This window comes from Triturus cristatus, chromosome 4_1 (genome assembly GCF_964204655.1).
Source record: "Triturus cristatus chromosome 4_1, aTriCri1.1, whole genome shotgun sequence".
NCBI lineage: Eukaryota > Metazoa > Chordata > Amphibia > Caudata > Salamandridae > Triturus > Triturus cristatus.
The window spans coordinates 439222137-439243268 of NC_140585.1; the positions used below are offsets into that span (position 1 = coordinate 439222137).

Genomic DNA, 21132 nt, shown 5'->3' on the forward strand with positions numbered 1-21132 from the left:
GCACCCACACAACACACGGGCGACAATACCTGACATGCCGCCCAGGAATAGAAGATATGTTACACCCCAAAGATACCCCAATACTTGAGATCGGTTAAGCCACAGACCTCGCATTCCTCACGGTCACTTATATAGACATAAGTTGACACCATGTGCTACTCTAGTATCCCAACAGCAAACTGTACAACAGAAACAGCAGCCAACACTTGCCATACGCGCGCAACCCCAATTAAAATTATATGTTATGGCTCCCCGCAGACTAGCTATAGATATTTGCAAATGCTCGATGTCTCTCTTTGGTAAGCCTTGTTGATTTGGTTTCCGTTTTCCTTTTCTTTAAAATTGTATTAGATGTGATTAAAATGTTCTGTTTATAAAAGAATAGGAGAACAAATATCTGATATATAGCAGTGTTAAAAGCAGCTTCAAAAACCCAATGACGAGTTAGCACTATGCTTCAAATTACAATGCTACGTATATATATGAGTGGGGGTAGACATGTATAGGTGCACTGGATGGTTGCAACCTACCCACCGATTGGAGTTGATAGCATGTGCAAGTTATAGTTACTAATGATGAGACGTGTGTACGAATACCTCCGCACCATGGACACATGTGTTAGAAATAGTGCGCGTGTAACATGTTGATTCGAATCCCCAATGGTATAAATGGAATATGCTGATATTGGCGCAATAGATATTGTCACTCATACTGTATGTAATAAATAAAAGGAAAAAAGCTAATAAAGATATTTAAAAAAATAAAATAAAAAAATAAGGTATTAAATAATATTACCTTATTAAGTGAATTAAACTATAAATATGAATAGAAGATATGTTAGAATGATCGAAACCAACAAATAGTTTTATATGTTAAAAAATCAAATTAATAAAAATCCATGTGTCATGACGTTTACATGAGCATATGTTGTGCTGCCCCAGCAGACAATTCTTTCTTTACCGGACTATCTGCTTTGCCAGTACTTGTTTGGTTTTTAAGACATGTGCCTTGCTTATGCCAAAAAGACTGCCACAAGGGCGAACACTATGCAAGACAATGTAATCTCTGTGGATAGAGAGGAACAGATATGGCATGAGGTAACACCTAAAAGAGATCAACAAGTGATCAAAGGTAACGGCCCAGGAGGCAGGTATTAAATGTCGGAACCAATACATGAAATATGGGGAGGAGCAACCGCCAATAAACAATTTGCAGATTTTGGTGAGTGCCAGGTAATTCAAGGTAGAATGGAAAGCATTAGAATACTACAAATGAGAGATGGACTGTGTCCGAAGATGGCTTTGTGACAGATGGACAAGCTTTTAAATCTGGCTCACTTAGCTAATGGGAGCCAGTGAAGTTTCATCAGATGATCTTAAATGTGTGGTCAATGAAGAAGGTATGGTAGAAGGCTGGCTGACATACTTTGTATCAGTTGGAGTTCCTAAAATGGTACTGAGGGAGACCAAGATAAAGCACATTACATTAATCCAGGCATGAGCACCAATCACAGTAAACCACAAGCAGATCAGAAGAAAAGGTAAGATTTCTTAATATCGCAGCAGCAAGTAGCTGTGACCATTGCAATCTTCATCAAAAATTAGCCTAATATTGTGTAACTTGAGAACTGGAATCTGACAGTACATAAGGATGGCAACCAACATTTGTGACTATATCTGTATCACTGACATACCATTACTGAAATGTATTTAGGCTAAGGGGAATTTAACATCTATTCTAAGAACAATTTAGATGTCAGGGATGTGCTCCAAAAAATCCAAACTGTATGACTTGATTAATTTGGCCAGAGATACCACATTCATATTAAAGAGTGTATAACTATTAGAAAATAAGTAAATTCACAGATTTTTGAGGAGTACTGAAAATTAATTATGTGCATATAAAGAATGAAAATATTCTGCAAAATATAAATAGTTTTACTGTATTTATTTTCTTATTCAGTGGCTGTTGTAAACTAAATAGGAAGTACAAAACTAAGTTATTGGTTAGCTAGAAGGGTGTGAGAAACAAGCCTCTAAATACCATGCCTATGAGAGCGTCAAAACGTGAATAGCTTCATGCTTAAGAGTGTCTGCCCTCTAAGACTTGCAGATGCTGAATTTGTAGGATTCCAGAACAGAATTGACAATTACAAAGTAACTAGTGTTTCAAAAATGAAAACATCTATCATCAAATGCTAGTTATCAATAAATGTGGAAATATGTCAGAGCATTTTATTGTACTGACTCTTACCTCTGACATGTCATGCACCAGCAGAAGAGGAATACTAATCGTAGTTACGTCATGAGTACAGCAAACCTTTAGTATATTTCTGAGGCCCATTATTGCTGGATCACGGGCAGTGATATTACCAGATTTCACATTGTCATCCACACAGAGATGAAATACAACATGGATTTCAGAAAGATTTGAATGTCTGGTGATATAAAATTCACCTGCAGGATAATGAAAGATGTGTACCATGAAATTAGAGAAAAGGATTGACCTTTAAAAAAAAATATAACAGCATTACCTGCGAACAAGGTATGAATGGGTTAAATTTAAAGGAAAAAGTAATTTGTGAGAAAAAACAAAAAAGTGAGACATCAACAACACATTAGAATTTTTCCATGAACACATCTTACGGTGCCATTCTGAAGACTAGCAAGTCTAGGCTTAAAGAAAACACAATGTGAGGTCACACTGCAAATTCCTGCAAAGGAACACCGTAGCAGTGATCAGGAGGTATGACACGGATAGGTGATGACGTTTTTAAGTGAACAAAGCGGGAGCAGAAAGGGGTCACGATGTTCCTCTCCCTCAGCAAGATACATACTGGGGCAGCAGAGAGAAAAAGATGGGCAAACAAGTCTGTAAAGTGTTAATAGGTACTATAAGAAAATGTTTAGGTGTATGAAATGCAACAGTGGAGAGGAGACTAAAGGTAGTACGGGGTTGACTCATGGAAAGAGGGACAGATGCACAGGTATTAATAAAACATTTCGGACTCTGAAAAGGAGGCATATAATTTCATCAGGCCACGTGCAGAAAAAAATATTTAAAATTAAAAAGGGTTTAAAAACAGCATCTAGAAAAGAAAAAACCGGACCTTTTTTACAAAATATATATATATATTATGAATTAAATAACTCAAATGTATTTACTACAAAATTTAAAGCAGGTACTTTACTTTCGAACAACTATTTTCTCACTTATTGACTCAGAATTTTCCATACACTTTCAAAACAGCAAATCTGAAGCACAAATACATGGATCCTTCATAGAATTACATAGGCCCCAATCCAGATCAACCATTGATTTCATTTTAATGCCAACATGTCTGCGACCAAAACAGAACTGCGCTGGGTGTATAAATCATAGGTGTTTGCTCAAATGATTTGAGGTAGGTGAAATCTGACAACAAAGGGTAGGTATTTACCTTCATTTTTAACAATGTTCTTCCTGCCCAGCTTCCTTAAAAGCTGCACTGACATTCCCTCCTTCTATTGTCTTAACATGTCTAAATATCGGTTCAGGTCAGTGTACGCTACAATGCACAACACTTGCAGTGTATTGGGGCATTGAAGTACTTTACTTATGTATTCTATCAAGATGCTACAATGCTTTTGCAATGTATTTTCTTTACCATGTTCTGTCTTATCTACCTTTCAAATATCTGAGATCCACCAAAGTTTCTGTAACCACATATAGTACAGACTTCTTGAAGGCTGCAGTCTATCTTATCCAGGAAAGCCGCTTATGCCTCTAAATTGTCAGTTCTTATTTTACCTATCGGTGCAGCTGATCTTCTTAGTTCTTGCTAGAGACCCAGCTAAGTAAATTTAAAAATATTGAAAAGAAAAGTCCACTGGAAGGAGGTCGATCTCTCTATGGCTTGAATGGATTTGAGATACCACGAGGTTCACTCCCTCTGATTTACTCAGGTTAATTTTAAACTCAAAAACTTGTTAGCAGAGCTGGAGTCCCACCAGCAAAGAAATCGACAAGATTGTGGGGTTTGTGAAGGACAATAGTATATCCTCTGCAAACATGGTCAGTTAACCAAGCCTCTCTCCCCCACCAATTTGATGCCCCTTATATATTTTTTTGCTGTGCTAAGAGCTCCAACTTCAGTACACGAAGAACCGTGGAAGTAGGCACTCTGGTCTTGTTTCTCTCCCTAGGTGTCATGTTCCCAGCACAACCTTGCATCTATCGGTGGAAAGGCAACATAATGCCAAGGGCACAAAGGAGATCTCCAAACTGGCAACTGAGCTCATGGACACCATAAGTCCTGCTAAAGTTCTCATGTTCGCAACATAAGGCACACTTGTGGAGGATCTGCATCTACAGTCGATACAGGCACATTTACTCGCAAATATATTCTGGGGCCTTAATTGTTTTACCCAATGGTGCCTCACCTATGCCTCTATACTCCACCATGCATTAAATCCTCCTTCGCCACCAGAACACCAGTACGGTCACCCCCTCTCATGGATGACATCATTTAACCTATCAAAATTGGCCAAACAATGCAAGTTTTCCCAATTCCTCATGACACCATCAGGAGCATTTAAAATAAATAACTGTTTCCAGGTGTACTGATCGAAGGTTTCATAATAATAATTAAATAAAGCATTAACATTTTCAAAGCAAAACATTTTACAGAAGATGCTCCTGAGGTCTTACAGCTCCTGCTCTCTGTTTTAGCAAATTCTCCATACATTTTGCTGTTTCTATCCACGTTGCTCATGATTTGTTCTGAAGCTCACTTTCTAATTGGCTAAAAAATCATAAACCAAGGTACGCCACCACAGTTCCTGTTGACTCCTACCTTCTCACAAGACTGCCTCCAAACAATCTGGCGACAAAGCTATCAACCACATATTGGTAGTCCAGTTCATTATCCCAGAATGACATATGTCGGCACAGTCACTCTTTTCTCCTAGAGTGTTGTACCTCCGTAGTAGGTATTTTGTTGACGACATACTATCATCATCAGTCTCTGCGCCATAAGGTATCTGCCTCAACACGATGTGGATCTAGTGTGGCAAGGTGTTATTCAGTGGTACTCTTGCTCTCAGGGTCGATTGGGTCTGCTACCCAGGCATCTTCCAAATGAGGAAATCATTTCCAAAGCACTGTACATCTCACATACAGACCCAGTCAACCCTTGTTAATGTGTTTTTAGCAGCTAGGAAAACCAGCAGCGATTTCCTATTGCCAATTTCAACAAAAATACTATTTTCATGCTATCTCCTATTTGCTTACAGGAGACAAAGCTTGCTTGGATTACAATGGGACTGTCAATTATCCAAAATCTTAGTATTTTGGCATCTATATTAAGTATTAAGATTGGTCTATTTGGGGTTGGCTGCGTTCTTAATATTTCCCTTTTAATTTTCAAAAAGCATCCATTCTGCACTATGTTCCTCGATCCAGGTTCGTTCCTGCTCTTTCATCACAACGTCCACTCCTCTTCTAGTTGGTCAAGACTTTGACTATCACCTGGAAAAGTCCTTTATCCCTAGGTGCTTCGACTGTATTGGAACTATACGGACCTCTACCAGTACGGTCAAGGCAGTCCATGGTCCAGGGCCTCTCCAGTCGTCCGAGAGTGCTGGTCTTATATGTCCAAAGTCCTCTGAGTCAGCCAGGCTCTAGAATAGGCCACGCCTCCTCTCTGCATGGGCTCTACTGCGGTTTCATCTCTTATAGAAGGCAATTGAGGCTCGTCTGTCTCTGTTTAAAAAGACACTTAATCAGCCCATTGGCCCGGTCGAAGACCTCGGTCTCATTTTTCCAGGGACTGCCAGGAGCATGCTATCTTAAAGTGACACTCTTTCACCTGACCGTGGGGACTACTTAGTGTGTCCTTGTGCCTCGTTCACAGCAATTTTCTCCTTATCATCGTTTAACAAGGGCTGTGCTGGTCTCTGCCACCAGAGCCTGTTGGCTCCCCCGTGCTCCAGGAATAGATGGGCTTCAACCACAGCTGGGTTGGGAGGATGGTTCTCCCACTCCTCTTCTCTCGCAGGAGGAATCACTGTTTTATCATTGCCCCGCCCTGGGAGCCACATACCAATTTCATCACATTCCTAGGAGACATCTCTAACTTGCCTCTATGGAGGTCTCTTCATATCATGGCATTTGCCATCTTCAAACAGCACCCGTAAGACTTGCTGGTACCACCTGCACCCAGAGATGTTTTGGTGGGCTCCCGACACCCCTCTGCAAAGCTCTTCAATTCACTTGTCCTTTACATGTCCAGGGGCTGCATTTGGACTAATGTAATTGGGAAAGGCAGATGTTTTTCAAAGCTGCAGCCACACAGACCTCAGTCTATCCACTGCCATCTTGTCAGGCTCTACCCACAAATTACATACATTTTAAACCAAAAACTGTTAATCGAGATTTGTGTGTTTGGTCACTGGGCCGCTATAGACCTCTAGGTTGGATCACTCTCCTTATTTCTGAGCATGGTACAGCATGCATGCACACTGACAAGCCCTAAATATTTAGTAGTGAGAAAATACCTTGAGTATCAAGGGACTTGTGGCATCCCAGAAAAAAGAAACACTTTCTGCTCATTCACTGGAATTTTTCATAGGTCGGTCTGGCGATAAGGTGCACGCTGGCAATTCCAGAGGTTCCTGATACAAGAATCTCACACCCTGAGCAACAGGTCACCAAAAGAAGCACCAAAGTTGCTTTTATATGCAACCAATATTCCTCCAAGATCTCTACATGTGCACCTGTGGTATGCTACTTATGCCACTTAAGACACTTTTATTGTAACAGTGAAGTGAAAATAAATATAATACTTGATAAAAAAATGTAATACGCACCAGGAAATATGTTTGACTGATTGCGTTCAATATTCTTGGAGTCATCTTCTTGTATGGCGTTTTTGTCATCTGATTCTGTAATGAAGCACAATATTGCAGTAGAAAATGCACATCATATCATATTCTAGTAGGAAATCAAAAAGGAGTAGTTCCACAGCATAATTGTTTGATAAAAATGAATACACATTACATAACACAGTGTGCTATGAAAAAGGTTCACTTCTATTGGCACAGAGGGCTTTCGGACTTTTTATGTATGGTTCCACACAGGGCCACAGTTGTCTGACTAGGGCACAAAACTGAGTGATACATTGAACAATTCAGTGACCATATAACGATCCAGACAGGATACCTTTAAGAATACTTTATCTTGGAGCATATGAAGAATTCTTCTTGGCAGGTGAGGTATGATCATATTTTCCACCCCAACCTACCAAGAGTACTCCATGTATTTTGGGCTTGATGCAAAACAAGACTTTGTAAAATAACCAACATTTTTGCAGATTTTCTAAACAGAAGGAGAGAGTGTGTGTGTGTCCTTTGTCTGTATGTATGTAAAAGTTACTGACACCCCAAACACCCACCCTGAAACTTCGCCCCACAGGTAACATTTCCCTTTTGCAGAGTGATACTCTTAGATATGTACATACTGTGCATAGACTATAATGAACTTATCTAGGGAGGTGGTTGGTGAAGTTGGATACATTGACTATAATGCACTACATAGAGGGAGATTGGTGGTGAAGTGTCCGTAGCACCAAACAAAATGTAAAATTTGCCAGCCCAACCTCTTGCTTTGCCTGAATAGTAACATAGTAATATTCTGTGAACATATGAATGGACGACTTTGAAAATCATGCAGCAGCACTGAATAAATACATTTCCAGTCACTGCAAGGAATCCGTGCGTCTTCCTAGCAGTGTGCTCTTCGGCTGACATGTATTGTTTTATCAGCTAACAAGTAAAAGAATACATTGTTACTGTTCCCTTTGTAACTGTTCCATCCAAAATATGTAGTGCCGTTTCAGCTTGAGACTGAACTCCGAAGAACAAATAAACGCCGACCAAACTTTTGACATGCAGTTATGAAATACCACTGAGCATAAATTTAGAATGAGTGTGCAGCATCATCTTATCAGAATGTTCCTCCTATAAAGTTGCTTTAGAGTCCATCCTCCAATTTCACTACCAAAGGGAAGTAATGGAGATCAAAAATGTTACCTTAGAATGGAGACCTGGGATTTGGCAGATAAAACCGTTTAAATGACACGAGTGTTATCGACAAAAATATTAAAAAATATGAGGAGCATGGACCAGACTAAATGTCCGTGTTGTGTAATATTGAAATGTATGTGCAAATGGAATTGTCAGATTGTTTCATTAATCGCAGGCACAGGACAGTGCATACTACTTTGTTTTCTACTTTAGTTTGCAAGAACTGTTATTCAATCTTATTTTGTTTAATTCCTGTGAAACACCTGAGCTCCACGCTGTGCATGGCCTTCGGTCATAGGCCAGGCTCTGCTTCCAAGCCCTCGCGGGCAGCCAACCCTATGCCGTGCACAGCTGAGTGAAGTTGGCCTACGGTCAGGCCCTGGCCAACCCCCAGACCCCGCTGCACACGAGTTGGGTGCAGGGTGGTGGTGGAGTGCAGGCCTGGCACCCAAACCTTGCAAATGTGCATGGCTGTCTATATGTACTGACTTTGGCCACAATACCAAAATAGTAATGGGCCCATTGGCTTTATGAAGGGGTCAGCATTTCAACATATGCAAAGCACATCTATTGTCTTTGTAATCTCTTTTTTAAAAAAAACACCAATAATTATAAACAAATGTATATTTCATTGATTCACACAGTACAAGGTTTAATAAAAGTGATTGCCATAAGTGTTTTTTAAATAACGTTTTATTGAAAGAATTATCTACAAAAATGCATTTACAGGACCATCACAAGGGAGCTTTACACTCCACTGAACAGCACAGAGATCGAGCTAGCAGTGCTGTAAAAAAATATGGTGTACTCTCCTGGGGGAGCTAGTGGATAATAAACGACTAAATTACCAGTGGGGCTGCGGGGGCAGCATTGCTCTTACCATGTGGGAGCAGCTTTGTTTTGCTCCCAGAGGGAGGGAGAAATTCTGTGTTTCCCTGCCCACAAGATAGTGGGCAGAGAAACTAATGTTCTCCACCTTGCGATGTCCCAGGAGTTTGTCCCCAGGACTTGGCAATGGAGCCGGCTGCGTGCCTCCCATTCACATTAATTATCAGGGTCGGTTTAAGGCTAGGGAAGGGGGGCACGCCCCCTCCCCTTTAATTACCCATTAGCCCCAGGAGGTGGGGTCCCCAGGTGTCTCAAGGAGGCTGACCACAAGCTCTCTTTCTCTAATAAACCTATTTTGCCGTTTTTTTCTTGAAGCAATTGAGTCCGCTTTTTCATAAAAATTGTTTTATTAAACCATGGATTTGTGGATTCACCGCAAATTTGTGGTCTTTTTTTTAAATAAATATGTTTTGGCCCCAGGGAGGTCCCCCTTGAACCAACCCGCTAGGGGGTGTGGGGGAGTTAGGGTATCCCTACCCTGCCCCCTCATATATATTTTAACGTTTTTTCCAGGTTAAGGGACTGAGTCTTAACATGGCTGCCACCAGCCAATCAGATCTTATCTCAAGATCAGTAGGATCCAGTGTCGCTCTGCAGCGTGAAATATACAAAAAAGTTTAGCCTTAATTTATCAAAAGCTACAGAACAGATTTATACCACATCATAAAATGACTTTCTGGATCAATATCTAGCTTTCTGTCAAATTTGTAGTGATTCCATTCAGTACTTTGTGTTATTGCTGTTCAATTTTCCTCTGGAAAAATTAATGGGAAAAAAGCATTTTACCCCCCCCCCCCTTTCTTTCACACATACATATATATTTTTTTCAAATCCAGGCTGTCACGGGCGGTCCGAGTAGAGACGCCGGAAGTCCCCTGTATTATGTACACAAAAGTTTCTGTTGACAACAGGAACCACTCGGACACATTCACATGCTGCAAAAATTCCGTATTTTAATGGCAAGTTTGAAACTACACGTTTTAGCTTTACGCCTTGATCACGCTTAGAGAAGCTCATTATCACCATGATTATATTCACTGTTTTCAAAATAAAGAAAGGACTACTTACAAAACACGTGTATGTACACTACTGTCAACTGTGGCAGCCATTTTGTAATGTGTAAGATCGAGTTCATTTCTATGTGTAGCAAAACTGATATAATACAGATATGTACACAAAGGTTTATACATCAAGTTCATCAACATTAATGTAAATAAAAGCCGCAATCTACATATTGTTTACACGGCAATTATGAATATTTTTGGTATCACATGTGCGCAACAATCGGGCACCATCCCAGATATCAAAGCTCCACAAATAAATACAAAACATATCAAGTTGAGCCACAGTGGGCTACATAGTTAAATGCAACAGATATATCAGCCATTGCTACGAACTTCTTAACCCAAGTGGGTTTAAAGGTGTACATCAGTTCTTAAATCCAATCGTCTCAATCTTTCAAAGTTATTAGTCGAATTTACCTATGGCCACACAGAGTTTTCAAATAATAGATAGATGAAGTGCCACAACCTGAAATGTAAAAGGTTAAAATTACTGAAAGCGTCTGCTGCTCTGTCTCAATCAATATAACATTATTTGTCATGTAGATGGATTGCCAGCTCTTCTATTGAGTTTAGGCCATTTGGTACTAGGCTCTCCAAATTTATAATATATCTTGACTCTAGTTTTCTAAGAGACAATTCTCTATTGCCCCCTCTCACTCCCAAATTTATCGAATCAATAACAACTTTACGAACTAAAGTCTCGTCTTAAAAGTGTTTGGCATAAAAATGACGGGCTACCGAATATTGTTTGTTATTTCTTATAGCCCGGATATGCTCCAAAACTCTCTTCTTGGCCTGGTGTTTGGTACTTCCCACATACCATTTGTTGTAGGGACAAATCAATACATAAATACAGTATGTCGTATTGCGTGTCAAGATCTTTCTAATTTGAAATTCTCTTTTTTTTTTGGTTAACTTTGTTTTATTAATTTTGGCAGGTAAGCAAGATACAATACAGAAATCGAATACACCCCAGGAGGCGCCAACACAGTGAGGTCGAAATCTAGCCCGGCACAGGTGAGACATACACAAAAGAAAAAAAGCAAACATACCAAAGTTCTATGGGCTAGCAAATGTCCACTGGAGCAGAAAGGGCCAGGGCCCCCGCCACTCGGGCGCGTAGTAATCTCATCAATACCCAATCAGAAACGAAAACAATCCCCCCAACTTGAGCCCCACCCCCCCCCAAACCGGTGTGCCTGAATCGCTTCTGTGAGTCTTTATTCGCGGAAGTCGCCAAGCGGTGAGGTCCCAGGGGCATCGCGTGAAGACGAAGGGTCAGTGAGGCGCAATAGGCGGAGATATCTCGGGCAGGTGATTTCGTTAAATTCTGTCAATAAGAGTGACAGAATCGGCTGCCAGACCTTGGTAAAGGATGTCGTGGACTGCGTGAGTGTGGTAATTAATGCGTTCCATACCTAACGTGTACCAAAGTTTGTGCAGCCAGCCAGAGTAGGAGGGTCGAGTCTGAGACCCCCAAAGTGATATGATGTGCTGGACCGCCACACCGATGGCCAATCCCATCTGTCTCCCCCTGAGTGATTTCAACGGAAATGTGATTGTGTTGGGCAGCCCTAGAAGCGTGTAAGCAGGGAAGCGGGGAATTTCAGTGGCAAAATGTTTGTCAATGTCGTCAAGTACTGCTGTCCAAAAGTCCGTCACCTCCCTGCAGTCCCATAGGATATGTGTCAGTGTGCCCTCCGCGTCACATCCTCGCCAGCAAGTGGAGCTACGATCAGGGTTGCCCCTGTTGAGGCGTACCAGTATCAAGTACCAGTAAGTCGCAACTTTCACCGCTGTTTCCCTACCGGCGGTATTCCTGGCTGTATGATTAGCCCTGTAGTAGATGGTGAGCCAGTTCTGGTCCGCCAGGGCTCTCCCCAACTCACCCTCCCATCTCTGCTGGCCGGCTGAACGGCGCAAGTCGGCTGGTGGGCAAAGCATTTTGTATATGTCCGTGATCCTTTTACGGTCCTATTCCTTGGTAATTAACCACTTTTCGAAAGCTGTCAGCCGTCGGCCCACCAGCTGGCGGATCCCGTGCCGCGTCAGCCAATGTCGGATTTGAAAATATTGAAACATTTGCGGCGCCACAATGCCGTGGAGCTGTATGACGTACGACAACTGGATGAATCCCTCAAGATCGAAAAAGTGACCCGCCGACCTGCAGTCCGACGCCCGCCACTGCCGGAACGCACGACTCTCGAGCCCCGGAGGGAATTCCAGATTATTGAACAAAGGTGTAAGTGGTGAGGGAAAAGTGGTAAGCCCCCGTTTGACCGCTACAGCATCCCAAACCCGCAGCATCGTGCTCGTGAGGGGGGACTTCTGAAGGCAAGGGTATTTTCCAAAGGGGTGATTGCGCCATCGCCCTATCTTGAAAAAGCCACCGCTTCTCAGACTCGGGCCTGTACCATTCCACCAAGTATCTCAATTGCGCCGCTTGGAAGTACTGAAGCAAATTGGGGATCCCCAAACCGCATTCGCCGGGAGGGCGGAAGGAGAGGTCTCTTCGCATCCGAGGCTGCTTCCCAGCCCATATAAAGTGGTGCATCGCGTCCTGTAGGCGTTGTATGGTACCTCGAGGAGGGGCCACCGGTATGGTTTGAAAGATATATAGAACTTTAGGGAGGACAGACATCTTCACCGCCGCGACGCGCCCCAGGAGTGATGGGGGCCGCGTCTGCCATTTCCGTAAGTCTCTTTGTATTTGGGAGGTGAGCGTCTCATAATTCTTTGCGACCGTCCATTCGGTAGATGGAGTTAAAACGATCCCCAGGTATGGGATTGATGTTTGAAGTTGCAAACCCCCAAAGGCCAAAGATGCTTCATGGGCTATGTGAGCATTACGGCCCAGCGGAAGGAGCATAGATTTCCCCAGATTTATGTTGAAGCCGGACACCCTCCCAAAGGCTTCCAATCCTCTCAAAAAGGCAGGTACCGATTGTCTGGGATTTTCCAGCGCTGCCAAGATGTCATCTGCATAGAGACTAAGTGGATGAGGTTCCCCCCAAAAGAAATACCGACAATGTCCGGGTGGTCTTGAATTTTTTGCACCAGGGGTTCTATATAAAGCGCAAAGAGGAGAGGCGAGAGCGGGCAGCCCTGCCTCGTACCTCTCTGGATGTCGAAGGGCCATGAGCTTATGCCGTTAACCCGGATGTTGGCCCTGGGATTATAGTAACAGCTGGCGACCCAGGCCCTGAAGCGGTCACCAAAACCAAAGTGCGCTAACGTTTTATCTAGAAATCCCCAATCCACGCGATCAAACGCTTTCTCAGCGTCTATAGTTAGGAGCATTGCATCTGACCCTGCGTAGTGAGCTTTGTCTATTAAATGCAGGAGGCGTTTGGTATTATCACTGCATTGTCTGTTGGGGATAAAGCCCGACTGATCTGGCTCGATGAGACCAGGAAGCAGCGGCCCAAGTCTAGCAGCTAGAACCCCTGTAAAGATTTTAAGGTCCAAGTTGAGGAGAGAGATTGGCCTATAAGCGGAGCATTGGGTGATGCCCTTGCCCGGCTTAGGTAACACAATGATATCGGCCTCAAGCATATCAGGCGGAATCGAGCCGGGGCCCTGAAACGAGTTAAAGAGTCTGGTAAGAAGCGGCGCCAACAGCGGGCAGAAGGCTTTGTAAAAGCCGGCTGAGAAACCATCCGGACCTGGCGACTACAGGGGTTTGTGACGAGATATCGCCCCAATCACTTCCTCAATTCTGATCGGGGCGTCCAGTAAGGCAGCACTATCTGGAGAAAGGGCTGTTGTTGCTGCACCACTCAAGTAGGTCTCTCCATCCTTGTCGAGAGCCACATCCGCGTTGTATAATGACGCGTAGAACTGCCTAAAGGCCTCCGCAATTTGGGCGTCGCTGCCAAGGGTTTCCCCCTGTGGATCGCGAACAGTTGCGATTTTAGACCGCTGGACCCTGGCACAAAGCGCACTTGCCAGAAGACGCCCCGTCTTGTCGCCTCCCACGTAGTAAGTATGACGGAGCCTCAGTGCTGCGTATTCGGCCCGGTCAATATCTAAGCCGGCTAGTTGTGCTCTGGCGGCTTTCAATCGCCGTCAAATTCTGGGAGCTCCCGTGCGGCTGTGCACCCTATCGAGCTCGACCACTGCAGCAGTTAGGGAGTCCCTCTTTTCTTTGCGCTCTTTGGCTTCCGCAGCGGAGATGGCTATCAGCTCCCCCCTCACTACCGCCTTCAATGCCCCCCAGAGCGCCGTCAAGGGTGGGCCAGGCTGGTCATTGCGTGTAAGGTAGTCAGTGATGCTTGTGTTTTAATTGTTGGGCGACCCCTTTCCATTGCAGGAGGGCCTCCCGCAATCTCCATCTCCCCCCACCGCCCTGGCCCGGGAAACCATCACGGTCAGTTACGGCGGCGTGGTCTGATAAAGCAGCCGGAATAATGTCTACGTCTTCCACAATCGTGCTGAGCTCCGAGGAGCCTATAAAGTGGTCCAGTCTGGCGTAGGTCCGGTGTGCATTAGAGTAGAATGTGTAATATGTCGCTGTGGGGTGCCTATCTCGCCATACGTCCACTAACCCCCTGTGCGCCATCCACTCCTTCCCCTCAAGTGAAATCGCTCCCAAGGAACCAAAGCGGTGGCCTGATTGGTCCACCTCCCGGTCCATGACCAAATTAAGGTCACCTCCCACTGTAGGGAACGGGCTTGGCAACTGAGAATCTCGGAGAGAGTGCCCTTAAGAAAGGGTGCTTGACCTGTGTTGGGGACGTATAAAGAGCCAATAATCATGGACACCCCACCCACCTGAATGGAATGTGCTAACAGCCTACCTTTGATTTCCCCTATTTTAGGTCCCACCTGACCAGGAAAGTGTTTCGCAAAGAGTATCGCTACCCCCACCTTCTTGTCATTGGTAGAGGAGTAGAGTTGCTGAGGGAACGCCCGGGACCGCATACGATCCCAATCCCTGGGAAGGAGGTGTGTTTCTTGCAAGAGACATATGGAAGCCCCTCTGTTCTCCAGGTACGATAACACTGCGCGTCGTTTGATAGGGTTATTGAGCCCTCTAACATTTAGGGTAAGAAGCAACAGGGTGGTCCCCTTCATTTAACACTCCAACCCGGGGAAAGCGATGACCCCTGAGGACAGTCCTGGCGTAGCTTCGCTCCAAACTCCATTCCCCCGATGGCACACCGGTTTCCCCCCTCCGACCGCTCCCCTTCGTTGCTCCCCGTCCCAACCCCGACAGTCCCCCCCCAGCCCAAACTACCCCCTAAGCCCCCCCCTGCCCTCCTCCCTAACCCCAACTGAGCCCACCCCTTCATTGTCCAATGCCCTTCAGTCAAGACCCTGGGCATATGGTACCAAAAGATCTGGGATCACGTGTAGCCCAACCCACCTGGGACCCCCGCCGCCGCCCCCGCCAAGCTATGCTACGATGCATTGAAGTCCCCAAGCCAAACTTAGCAAGAGCCGCTAGTGTGGAAGTGTCCCTTAATACCGCTGATAGGGCCGATGCCATCTCCTGCGTCATTGTCTCTGGGTCAGGCTTCGTGTCCAGGATAGGCGAACGCCGGTGGCCCACCCTGCGTCACTCGGTCCCCGACTGCTGCCGCGCGCACGCTCAGGGGGCGACTCTGAGACGCTGTGGGTGAGGCCCAGCAGGTCACATGTCTCCCCAAGAGAGCGGGAATGGACTAACTTGCCATTCCATTTAAAGATCAGCCGGAAGGGGTGGCCCAAGAGTAGGACACACCGTTGTCCTTTAGGAAGGCAGTCACCTCCTTGAATGCTTTGCGTTTCTGTAAAGTGATGGAGGCTAAGTCTTGGAAGAGAGCTATAGTATGCCCTTGGAATTGGAGCGGTTGCTTCAGTCTAGCCTCTCGCAAGATGCGCTCTTTCAGGGGAAGTCTGGTAAGAAGGCCAAAATGTCGGGCGGGGGAGCCGGCGCTCTTCGTCCCGGACCCACCCGGTGAGCACGGTCAATGTGAATGGCAAACTCTGGGCCGACCCCCAACACCTCTCGGAAGACGCCCCTTAGGTATCCAGCGACGTCTGCCCCTTCCTCGTTCAGTGGGACCCCCCGGACGCGGATGTTATTGCGTCGGGAACTATTTTCAAGGTCCTCCGCATGGGATTGTAAGTCGACTTGTTGATCCTTTAAGTGAATGATCTCCTGCTGCAGCTCCTCAATCTCCTCAGATCTGGATTGGTCACTATTCTCAATGGCCGCCACACGATCCCCTAGATCGTCAACCTCCCGGCTGATTTCCCGCACTTCCCCAGCCACCTCTTGCTTGAGGGTCAGGAAGTCCCCCCCCCTTAGGGTGTCAAAGAGGGATTCCAGAAAGGCTCGGGTCACAGGACCATCTCGATCCTCCGAGTCCAGTGGTGGCTGAGTGGCAGGAGGGGTTCGACTTCCTCTGTCTCCCACTGCGGGGCCCCTAGCTAGCATCTCCTTGAGCGAGCGTTCTCCCTTCTTTTTTGTGCTAGCCATCTGCGGGCCACGAGCTCCGCCCATCCAGGGACTCACTCCCAGTCCGGCTCTGCAGCTGCGGTGGGCCCCTCTGTAGTGGCGGGGGAGATCAGCCACCCCGCGCGGATGGCCGATATTAGGCGGCAATGAGTCTAGTAGGCCCCCAGACGCTCACCAGCGGCACAAGAGGGGCATCCGAGGATTCCGCACTCGGCGGTGAGGCAAGCATATGATGGGGCGCTCAAGGAATGGTCAAAAAGTTCAGCCGGCAGGCCCCGGTGCACCCGCACCGTGTGTCAGTCGATGGTGGAGCAGCCCCCCAGGACCCACCACCTCCTCCACCAGCTGACGAAGCCTGAGCTTGTCTCCGAACGGCCCACCGGGCCCGCCGTGTAACGCCACCAAAGTTCCGGGCCCCCGCCTCTCCAGCCCGGGGAGCACGCTGCAATGCGGCAAGGGCCAGCTCTGACTCACCGCCACCTGGTGCTGCCCCGGAGGCCCCGCTCCGTCTCCTCGCAAAGGTCTGCTGCTGATGACGCCTCAAAGGCAGATGGCCTCCGCCTGTAGGCGCCAAAGTCCCCGTGAGGCAGAGTGCCCGGAAACCGAGCCACAAAAGGGGAGGCCGCCGATCCGCGCGTCGGCTCCCGTTCCCCCACTGCTTACGTCCGTCGCCGGCCGAGCACTGGTCGGCGCCCCAGGGGCCCTCCCCAAGGCCCGCGCCCTCCTCCAGGCGGCGAACTCACCGGCCGGGGGGGGGTCGTTCCACCCCCACGTCACAGGGCCCAGGCGCCAAGCCCGTGGAGTCCTGCTTGTTGCACGTTGTAGGGCCCATGGAAGGCCCCAGACCGCACCAGGCAGCTGATCCTCAGGCCGGACGGCTAGTGCCTCTCCTCCCGACCCCAGCAGCACCAGACTGGGCCCGGCCTCAGTCACGCAGCCTCCCCAGGGCCCAGACGCTGAGTCCGCCGGATTGCTCCAAGCCCCGCACAAGAGATTCTCGGCGGCTTCTGGTCTCCGGGCTGGCTCCACAGAACAACGCTGTGTCCCCACAAGCTGTGACGCCGTTTGCGCCGTTCGGCTGGGGACTATGCAGGAGGTAAAGCGAGGGCGAGAGGACTGCGACGAGGAGCCTCCGGAGTCCGCGTCCACCTAGGTCGCCATCTTGGCCACGCCCCCTCTGAAATGAAATTCTCTTTTTGAATTCGGTAGTACCAGTTTGTCACAATCAAAACTTCCTTTACAGGCCTTACAATTCCTGCAGCATTTGAAGCCAGGTTTGCCCTTAGGACTTGCCTTCTCCCCATCTGTCACATGATTGTGGCTTAGCTCATCTCTAAGTGAGCGACTTTTCCTAAATGTTATCTGTGGGTTGCTGCCAAGAATTTTCTTTAGATGTTCATCTGTTAGCAACACATGCCACTGTTTGTTAAAAATTCTACAAACTTTGTTCGCCTGTCCTAAAAATGTGGTGATGAATCTTATACCATCACTGCCCTCTTCTTTTCTTCTGGGATGTAGCAATTCATTCCTAGTTACTTTTTCAACTCTAGATTTGGCCTCTACAATAGTTTTATCGCTATATCCACGTTCCTTGAATCGTTTGCACTTAGTCGCCTCCTCACTTTTGTAGGCACCAACTGTGCTACAATTTCTTTTTGCACGCAATAGTTCTCCATAGGGGATACTGTATACAAGATTCCGTGGATGTGCACTGCTGGCACTAAGGATACTATTGCCAGCAGTTTCCTTTCGAAACAATCTGGTTTCCAATATATTTCCTTTAACTTCTGAAAGTACATCTAGAAATTCCATGGTACTTTTACTGATGTGTTCTGTAAAGGCCAAATCTAGAGTTGAAAAAGTAACTAGGAATGAATTGCTACATCCCAGAAGAAAAGAAGAGGGCAGTGATGGTATAAGATTCATCACCACATTTTCAGGACAGGCGAACTAAGTTTGTTGAATTTTTAACAAACACTGGCATGTGTTGCTAACAGATGAACATAGGAAAAGTCGCTCACTTAGAGATGAGCTAAGCCACAATCATGTGACAGATGGGGAGAAGGCAAGTCCTAAGAGCAAACCTGGCTTCAAATGCTGCAGGAATTGTAAGGCCTGTAAAGGAAGTTTTGATTGTGACAAACTGGTACTACCGAATTCAAAAAGAGAATTTCAAATTAGAAAGATCTTGACATGCAATACGACATACTGTATTTATGTATTGATTTGTCCCTGCAACAAATGGTATGTGGGAAGTACCAAACACCAGGCCAAGAAGAGAGTTTTGGAGCATATCCGGGCTATAAGAAATAACAATAAACAATATTCGGTAGCCCGTCATTTTTATGCCAAACACTTTCAAGACGAGACTTTAGTTCGTAAGGTTGTTATTGATTCGATAAATTTGGGAGTGAGAGGGGGCAATAGAGAATTGTCTCTTAGAAAACTAGAGTCAAGATATATTATATATTTGGAGAGCCTAGTACCAAATGGCCTAAACTCAAGTGAAGAGCTGGCAATCCATCTACATGACAAATAATGTTATATTGATTGAGACAGAGCAGCAGACGCTTTCAGTAATTTTAACCTTTTACATTTCAGGTTGTGGCACTTCATCTATCTATTATTTGAAAACTCTGTGTGGCCATAGGTAAATTCGACTAATAACTTTGAAAGATTGAGACGATTGGATTTAAGAACTGATGTACACCTTTAAACCCACTTGGGTTAAGAAGTTCGTAGCAATGGCTGATATATCTGTTGCATTTAACTATGTAGCCCACTGTGGCTCAACTTGATATGTTTTGTATTTATTTGTGGAGCTTTGATATCTGGGATGGTACCCGATTGTTGCGCACATGTGATACCAAAAATTTTCATAATTGCCGCTAAACAATATGTAGATTGCGGCTTTTATTTACATTAATGTTGATTAACTTGATGTATAAAACTTTGTGTACATATCTGTATTATATCAGTTTTGCTACACATAGAAATAAACTCAGTCTTACACATTACAAAATGGCCGCCACAGTTGGCAGTAGTGTACATACACGGGTTTTGTAAGTAGTCCTTTCTTTATTTTGATAACAGTGAATATAATCATGGTGATAATGAGCTTCTCTAAGCGTGATCAAGGCGTAAAGCCGAAACGCATAGTTTCAAACTTGCCATTAATATACGGAATTTTTGCAGCACGTGAATGTGTCCGAGTGGTTCCTGTTGACAACAGAAACTTTGGTGTACATAATATATATATATATATATTTGGTGTAATTCCGTTCAGCAGTTCGGGCTGTAGCTGCGGCTAAAGGTCCTATGGGAAATTGCATGGGGAAAACACGTTTTTGGGACCCCCGCTACACGAATCATACCGAGACTTTCAGGATAGGAGCGGACCGGAGCTGGCCAAAAGTTTTTAAAATTTCGCGAAGATTCGTCAATCGGCGCCAAAGTTATTCCAAATAGAAGGTTGCAGATTTCCTATGGAAAATAGGTCCTAACTATAACTATCTACTGGCAACCGCCAGTAGATTATACAAGACCATTAGAAATGTACAATCATAATAAGATGTTAGTAGATCTAGTAACATGGTGTCTATTCAATAATTATTTTCTGTTTGGAAACGAAGTGTATGTTCAGAAGAGAGGCGTAGCGATGGGGGCCTGCTTTTCCCCCAGCTATGCATGTTTGCATGTAGGCCGGTGGGAGGAGCAGGTCCTCAAATGTACATTTCAAGAGGAATACCGTACCCATGTTATCCAGTGGTGGTGTTACATTGACGATGTTCTTATTATTTGGAGAGGGGATGAGTTGAGTGCAAAACACTTTATTGATAAAATCAATAGCAACATCTATAATCTCAAATTTACATCGCACCTGAGCACAACACAAATAGATTTTCTAGATTTTAAAATCTATGTTAAAGACAACCAGCTAGCTACTTCCCTTCACAGAAAAACAACAGCAGGGAACACTACGTTACACGCCAGCAGTGCACACCCCCACCACACCATTAAGAGTATACCTCTAGGGGAGCTAACACGCCTAAAACGTATCTGTAGTACAACAGAGGATTACGAAATATGCAAACACGAGGCACTGATTAGATTTCGCAGCAGAGGCTATAAAGAATCCATCCTCAATGAGGCAATTTCAAAAGTAGACTCGAAACCCAGAACAACACTTCTATCGTCCAATAACCGTTTGGTAGCTAATGATAGTATGAATAATACCTCTAGACTCATAACAGCCTACAACAGGCAGGAAAGACAGATTAGGTCGATTGTTAAGCGCAATTGGCCAATCGTTATGACAGATGGGGTTTTAGCTCCCATGTTACCCTCTCAACCCACGATTACTCATAGGAAGGGCCCTTCCATGAAGACACAGATCGTGAAACCTTTTCCTGAATTGGCCGCTGCGAGACAATGGTTACAACCTAAGCAGGGGTTTGTTAAATGTTCCTCCTGTAGAGCATGTAAATTTGGAGTGAACACTGATGCATATGTTACCCCCTTCAGTCCTAATGCGATTAAAATTCAGGGTAGGTTTAACTGCAAAACAGATTTTGCAGTATATGTCCTGACGTGCACCTGTGGCCTTAGATATGTGGGAAGTACTAAGCTGCAGGTGCACGTCAGAATATTACAACACTTACGTGCCATAGTC

The 21132-nt window shown here is 45.3% G+C and overlaps 1 protein-coding gene across 1 annotated transcript in view; it reads right to left on the bottom strand.

Annotated features, from left to right (window-relative positions):
- FERRY3 (FERRY endosomal RAB5 effector complex subunit 3) overlaps positions 1 to 21132 on the bottom strand; it is a 404396-nt gene that overhangs the window by 187317 nt on the left and 195947 nt on the right. Inside the window, exons 11-12 of the mRNA XM_085652590.1 lie at positions 6849 to 6923; positions 2254 to 2456 (exon numbers count right to left, since the gene is read on the bottom strand). Coding sequence (XP_085508716.1) covers positions 2254 to 2456; positions 6849 to 6923 — 278 coding nt within the window. The remainder of the gene's footprint in view (positions 1 to 2253; positions 2457 to 6848; positions 6924 to 21132) is intronic.